At 38.9% G+C, this 7,953-nt stretch overlaps 1 protein-coding gene across 1 annotated transcript; it reads right to left on the bottom strand.

Moving 5' to 3' along the window:
• Positions 1 to 860: 860 nt before the first annotated feature.
• mkrn2os.1 (MKRN2 opposite strand, tandem duplicate 1) lies at positions 861 to 7,698 on the bottom strand. Its single transcript, XM_055183759.2, has 4 exons — positions 7,295 to 7,698; positions 7,170 to 7,216; positions 6,719 to 6,881; positions 861 to 1,350 (listed from the first exon to the last, which is right to left on the bottom strand). Exons 1-4 carry the CDS (start codon positions 7,534 to 7,536, stop codon positions 1,131 to 1,133), a joined length of 672 nt encoding a protein of 223 aa, XP_055039734.2. The 5' UTR covers positions 7,537 to 7,698; the 3' UTR covers positions 861 to 1,130.
• Between the last annotated feature and the right edge of the window lie 255 nt (positions 7,699 to 7,953).

Genomic DNA, 7,953 nt, shown 5'->3' on the forward strand with positions numbered 1-7,953 from the left:
GCAAAACAGTTGGGTCAATCATTGGCCTTTTATTAAGAAGGTAACAAGTATAAACAGTAAACATGATATCACATCATCCAGTGAACCCCAGGTGTTTCTGTCAAATACTGAACAAATAGGCACTTTAATGTAATGGGTAAGCTGGTACACTTTCTGTGTCAGGTCAGGAGGTACAACCAATGTAAAACTAGAAAAAAAGGCTATTTTATCAAACACATTTGAATTGCATTTATAAAGTATATTTATGAATTTGAAATCACAGGCAAAAGCTAATACCAGCATCAAGTAAGTTCAATTTAAATTCCCCACAGAGGTCAGGTGGTGCAACCAATGTAAAACTAGAAAAAAAGGCTATTTTATCAAACACATTTGAATTGTATTTAAAAAGTATTTATGAATTTGAAATCACAGGCAAAGTTCAATTTAAATTCCCCACAGAGGTCAGGTGGTGCAACCAGAAAGTCAAAGGGTGCAACTGCTATATATCAATTCGCCCTAAGAAATGAAGCTAAATCATTTGAATAAGCTAATAATTTATCTAATAATATTAGTTTTAATAAATGCAAAATACGGTTGTCTAAAACAGTTATTTTTATTATTGTTCTTAAATTTATAGTTCTCAAATGTTATTTTATGGTCAAGTTGTTTAACAATTTTCAGGATTATAATTTAAAATAACACTATCAAATAAACAAACATTCAGCATGACACAGTGAGCGCATTAAAACTTACCTGTCAAATAGACAATGATTGGTTATACCACCTGACATGTTTTAAATGAGGATATCAAACATCATTTATGTACTGAGATGTTGTTCAATAAACAAAACTTTTTAAACAAATTGTTCCTGGCACAAAAATATGCATTACATCCACTTTAAAAGATTTATATGTTTTAATTATGTGCCTAAAACAGCTTTTAAAATATTTAGAGGTTTACAGCCTGTCATGAGTAATTAATTCACATCTGTCATATGTAAATGAATCCTGTAAACACCTCACACCACACGTGTGGTTTCAGTGTTACACTGCACTTACAGCAGTATAGAGTTGTAAAACATTGTGTTTACAGACCTACTATTTTACAAACCTTTACATTTTGCTTGTTTCATCAAAACAAAACAATTGTGTCACATGTTATCCAATTTGTCAGCTATGTAAAATCCATGTTGTAATATTGTATGGTAGATGTTGATGTATGTGGACACTGTCTTTATTCTGGGTAAAACATGACATCCTGTAAACTCATCTCTACTCAAAGGCACTTTTCCATCCAGTGAGCGCATGCGGTTTATGAAGGTCAAAGCAAAACCGTAACAACACGATCCAAATTCCCTCTCCTCATGAAATCTGTTGGTAAAAAACATTTATATTATATTAAACGAACTATACAATGGTATAGTTTTTAGGTCACAATAGAAGCACTAATTTATTTAACCTTATAAAGTAAAAAGTAGATATGCAATTGAAAATTATTGTATTTTATAAAACGGGCAGTTCTGGTTCTTCATTCTGATTGGTTGAAACGCGTTCTAAGCCGTGATAAAATACACCGGTAACCCCACAGTTCAGACCGCATTACATAAGTATCACTGCGCCACTGTTGCTGCGTACTGATTCATGAAAATAAACACCACAGTCTTTAATCATATTTTTAATTTGTCTACAGTTGCACAATTAACTCTTTCACCGCCGGCATTTTTAAAAAAGTTGCCAGCCAGCGCCAGCGTTTTTCATGATTTTCACAAAAGTTTAATGCCTTCCAGAAGGCAGTACAATATACCAAATGAAAGAACAGACCCTCTGCTTTCAAAAAAAAAAAAAAAACGTTTAATCCTACCTTCAGCAGTTCTTTTGTAATCAGCTTTTGAATATGGGTAGGTTTCTGCAAAAACACCACATTTTGAGCAAAAAGCAGAGATAATTCCATTTTTGTGACGGACTTTTCATAGAGATCCCATTCAGCGCGATTTTTAAAACAGACACGGACATGCAGCAGCTTGCCATAGGGCATTACTTCCGGGTTTAAAAAGTTGCGGAAGGCCGCCACCTGGTGGATAATAGCGGTATTGCTGAAAGACGGAAATACTCGTCATTGGCCTTTTCTCTTGATTGACGAGATATCTCCTCAATGGCGGCGAAAGAGTTAATGGCGATATCCAGATAAATGTCAATAAATATTGTTGAGTCATCTCGTCGATAAAGAGAAAACGTTGTCTGAGGAGTTTAATGCGTGACTATTTCACGTATTTTGTGAGATCAGGCTGTTTCTAACTCAAGTTCATACGTCCGCTATTATCCACTGGGTGGCGATCTTACCCAACTTAAACACTGGCGCATTTACTAAACACTGAAAAGACAGCGTGTGAGTTTTGATGGCTTTGAATCTGATCTCTTAAATAAGTTCTTCACAAAAATGGAATTATTAGTGTGCAGTGTTTTAGTCATCATTTTTAATGTTTTCTAAGTAAGCCATGTTTTGAATAAAGGCTTTTTATATTTTTGAACTGGAAGTAGTGCCTTGGATTCTGATTTATTAAAAATGGAATTATCTCCGCTTTTAGCTAAAAAAATTGAGAGGTGATAAGAGAACAAATGAAGGTAGGATGAAACCTTTTTTTTTTTAAAGCGGATGGTCTGTTTTTTGATTTGATATTTTATGTTTATTTAAAGAAGATAATTTTTCTGCAAGGCATTAAACTAAAACTGGGTGGCCACATTTTTAAAAAACGCTGACAGGGAAAGAGTTAAGCATGCTTACAAGCATATTTGATCATCACTTCAACAGTTGCACAATATAAATGTTAATGTATAATTACATGAATGTTGATTTATGAAAATAAACACCACAGTCTTAAATCATATTTTCATTATGTCTTTGCTTGCGTCTATGTTGGTTGGGAACTGCGCTCTGTTTCAGTCACACTTGATTCTGAGGAACTACTTTGTTTGGTGGAAGAGTAATATTTGTACTAATATAATTACAACTTATTTGTGTTTTATTTTATAAAATCCCTCTAACGTTATGCATATGAAGTAAACGTTTTATAAACGCAATAAACCCCTCGAAGCAGTGGGGTTACAGTGCATTTTAAAACAGCTAAGGGGGTTTTAGGGGTTATAAAATGCACTGGTAACCCACTGCTTCTTGGGGTTTATTGCTTTAGTTTATAACATAGAACAGTATCCTTAAAGAAAGATTTTGTTTCTTAAGGGAACCAGCGTGGCATCACTGTAGTGACGCTCTTATGCTACACATCAAACGCGGGGCATCGCGTTTCTTGCTCTATATTACTTGCGAGATTTAACTACGTGTCATGTGAATTTTTCGCTCAAGTTGAATATTTTCAATAGTGCGGTAAACGCACCGCCCATATCACGTCATCCGCATCGCCCCATGCGAGGATGTGTCTGATCGCGTCTTTGCATTGACTTTGTATGTAATCTACTCGTGCAAATCGTTGAACCCGCGTCTGGTGTAAGCCCTCAGTTAGGAATGCCTCTGTGTGATGGAGCGTGAAGCACATGTATGGCAACATCATAGACGGGATGATGTATGGACCATTAAAGCGCATCCACAATGAACATATTTAGCTTGTTGTGCCTCAGCATCTCTTTGTGTGTGCATGTGACCAGTTATATCAAACAAACAGTTAAGATGTTGTGTTCCTCCCTGTCCACACTACAATACAGACATGGAAACACATGAGTTGTGTGTTATGTTCATTGGAGTGCAGCGTGCACAGTAAGCTCTTGAGGGATCTGGCTGTGTACATTGCGAGTGGGTGCCCATCCGCACGCTGTGTTCCTGCCTGGCGCTCTTCGAGGAGTGCAACTGGACTTATGTTCCCCATGGCTGTGGTCCTGCTGCTCCCAAGGCAGAGCGGCGTGTGCACTCATGGGGTTTACAAATTAATCTGGTTGAGGGGCAGAATCGATCTCTCTGGCTCAACTTGTCGGAAGTCAAGTCGGCAAAGTTTTTCTCTTGTTTCTTCCAGCCTCGCCAGTGATGCGATAAACAGTCATCTAAACATTTCAGGAGGCATGTAAGCAGTGATGGCATTTAAACTGGAGTAAGGTGTCTTGCACCTCAGTCTATGGCGCCTACTGCTCTCCAATGCCCTTGGGAATGCATTATGTCAGCCTACATCACGTGTCAATGCGCAGTGGTGTGAGGCGAGTTGGGATGCTGTTTTGCATGCACAGCATCGACCCTCTGAGGAAGTTAAAATGTCAGCCAGGTCGGTTCAGGCCTTGGTGCTGGCCTTTTAACTCACACTATTTGGTAGAATGGAGACATCTGCCAAATGTATAGCATTTGGTCCTCCTTAGAGCGAGTTATGCAATTCAGTTCTGTTGTCTTCTGTAATCTCTCATTGGGGTGTATCCCACAGTGGTGGGCCCCGAGCAGGCTCTGGTAATAGAACTGAAAACTGAACTGAAATGTCCCTTGTGCAAATAGGCCATAGTGTGTATATCTGCACGAGAGGGAAGCAGGTCTTAACAGTGACTATTTCTTTATTTTAGCCATCTGATGATTGGCTCATTTTAGATCTAATATGAACACAAGCTTGGTTTCTGTCTTAAGATCCTGTGCTGAGTGCCTGTGGTCGGCGTGTAAAACTGACGACATATGCATCTTTCTTTAGTAAGGACGTGATGACAGAAAGCGAGCGGCGTCGCAGAAGCCCCTCCCATGATGCGAATTTCCGCATGAATGTATGAATGACTAGAATTTCACTCGTGAATTAAGCGAGTACACTCAAACTGTTCAAACGGCAAACTAAGCGCGGTAGACGTGATTTTGACGCCTCAAACGCGGCTAGTGTAAACGCAGTGTTAGATCGAATATGAAAAACCTTTGGACACGCAGAAGTAGACCTGTTTGCCTCTCAGGAACTGTGGTTCTCACTTTCACATCCAACTTTCCTTGGGCTGGATGTGAGCGTACTTATGTGCATAGTATTGCTCAATGAAGAAAGTCTTAGCAGTTTTTTTGTGTGCTTTGGTTTTCCCAAAAGAGGTCTTTCAGGGACCAATACGTTATCCTGTCTATGACCTATCTTCCTTCCAATGGACTGTTTGATACTTGTCTGTGGAGACGTAGCTTCCTGTTCACTTTTCAGGCAAATAGGGTTACAGATGCAACCTGAGACATTTTCTTACATTCCCTTTAGGATGTTTTGATCAAATGAAATATTGTGTAATTCTTTATTAAATAAAAATCTTTATTAAAGAATCAGCCAAGCGATTTGTGCTCTGCTGGCCAGACCAAAGTAGGAGGGGTTTTCAATAAATCACAGTGTTTATATTTGGGTTAAATAGTGGATGAGGAATACAGAGACTGATGTTGCCCGTCTCCATTTCATGTAACTTTAAGCTGCCTACCTACAACAAGCTACCTGGCTTAAAACACACCTGGCATGCCAGCTTGAATTGCTACGTGTTTCCATGTACGGCTTTCCTTCCGATGTTTCTGTAGGATCGTAGACTTGTATTATAAAGCTCCGGGAATTCCGAAACACACAGTATAAGCTTTTCGTCCATTTTGATTTTGGCTCTTGCTTGGTTGCTCCGTTTCGATTGGCCGCGCGGGTAATTGTCACAGAGCGCAGCGCAAAAGTTAAACTATTCTGAACTTTGACCGCGGCGTGAGTGCAAGCTGCACTCGCGCAAGCTGCACTCGCGCAAGCCGTGCTCGCGCTTTGCTCGACGCAGCAACAACAAACCGCCCTCGCGCGGCGCAAGCCATTGAAATGAATGGGTTTCATAGCGCAGCGCACACCGCGTCCTATGTGAAAGCCGCTAAGCTCAGCGCCGCGCAGTGCCATTATAAAAAAATTGAACACGTTGTTTTCTATGAGTGTACGCACACCGGCACCGACAGATGGCACCTGTCCGCGCCGCCCAGCTACGACTTAGAAATTTGCTCAAATTCCTGTCGCGCCACAGAGCGCCACTCACATAGTTTAACATTAAATAACATCATATTTGTCCCAAATCATTAACGATTAACATTGGCTGCTAACGTATATTTTGCATTTTGTAGAAGGTGCTATCTGACAAAGCTTTTTAACATGCACTTCCGGTTTACGATACCTCCGAGTTGTCCTAGACGCGACGCGGCTCTGAGCTGCGCGTCCAATGTGCAACCCCCTTTAGGCTGCTCTAAAACGTAATACCCCGCCAAGCATAACCCCACCCCTAACACAATCGTGAACACCCATTCAGGTTGTAGCAGTATTTGAAAGTTGAGAGAGACGGCAGCTTTCACGTAAGTGGGTGGTTTCAGTTTCTAGTTTGTTGGAAATTATGCAGCAGTTTGCCGGACAGGGTTTAGATTAAGCCAGGACTAGGGTTTAGTTATATTAGGACATTTAAGTAGTTTTTACAAAGAAAGTTTACAAAAAACATTACTGGTGTGCATTTGAGACAAAACAGTGGCACTGATATATTTTAAGATATGTCAGTACAAGGTGTTTTTTGACAGCTCAAACATTCATTTTAGTCTGGGACTTATTTTAAGTCCTGTCTAGGAAACTGTCCCAAAATGATCTTAAAGTGTACATATGTTACATCATATATTATTGGGGTAGCCCAGAAACTAAGTAATGGAATCCTTGGTTCCAAATTATTATAAAAAAATTCAGATAAAAATCAAATAGGGCTGTACACATTTACATGATATGACTTAATTGCATAAGGTGTATTGTTGTACCGTTCTGAAACCCATTCTGGGAGTAGAGAAAACTCGTTCAGTTCTCTGTCCCATGAATCTCTCAGGTCATGTCTCCACGGTGGGACTAACTGTACACAGACACACTGTTCCCAACCACGATCATCTCTCTGGACCCCTGACAGTGTGTAGTTATAAACCAGACCTAAAGATGAACATTAGAAAACAACTAACAAAACAACATCTAAACAAACAAACAACAGATATTATAGCATATCAATGTCACCCCAAAATTAACCTATAAATAGGAAACACATGAGGAAAATGTGTTGACCTGATGATTTTCAGTGATTTTTTAAAATCTTTTGAGCATAATGCAAAACATATTTATGCTATAAATATTGAGAAAATATGCTCCGCATTTACCCTGATGATTATTGGATGAATGACCTAAACATGTTTTTAGTATAATATTTCTGACAATGCAGAATACCTTGTGAATTTGTGAGTCCCACATGTATTTCTGTGTCATGCCATTCTCTAGAGGAAAAGAGAAAATATATTGCTATGTGTTATTAACATAACATTTACGTATACTTATAATCACTATTAACTCACCCTAAATGTGATGGTCCGTGAACAGATCCTATTATAAAAGCACACGAGACTTTATGTGCGTTAATGAAAGGGCAGGTGATCGCGACAGGTGCGTCTAAAAGGCCAAATGTAAGAGTGTGACGACAGATCGGACACTCGCGTCTGTTCAAATCATCACTTTGTTTATTAAAATGAGAATTTGAACACGAAAAACTATAAATGTCTCTTCCGCAATGTCTGTATTTGATCACAGTTTGGTCCATTGGTGGTAGACTCGGGTTACCTGTTAAGTCTGACCTCAGATCAGTTTCGCTTTCTGACAGCGCTGTTATGACGTCATTGGTTTCAGGACTGTGCCGCCAGGGGGCACGCGACGACTCAAACCTCAGTCAAAAATAAAGGATGCAATCAAAATGTCGGTCCGTAAGCAGTATCCCTGTCATTTAATACAATTATTTGGTGATTATTGTTATTTTTAGTAGTAGTAGTAATAGATAACTGGAGCTTATGATTCGGCTTGTACACAAATAGTAAGAATATGTAATTGTCATTGTAAAAATACGGTGTTAAAACAACGAAATTCAAAGTGCCACTCTAGATCCCTGCTTTTAAAAATAATAATAATAAAAATTAGATAATAAATATAAACAAATAAATTTGTATAAATAAATAAATTGTTC

This window comes from Misgurnus anguillicaudatus, chromosome 14, assembly GCF_027580225.2.
Source record: "Misgurnus anguillicaudatus chromosome 14, ASM2758022v2, whole genome shotgun sequence".
NCBI lineage: Eukaryota > Metazoa > Chordata > Actinopteri > Cypriniformes > Cobitidae > Misgurnus > Misgurnus anguillicaudatus.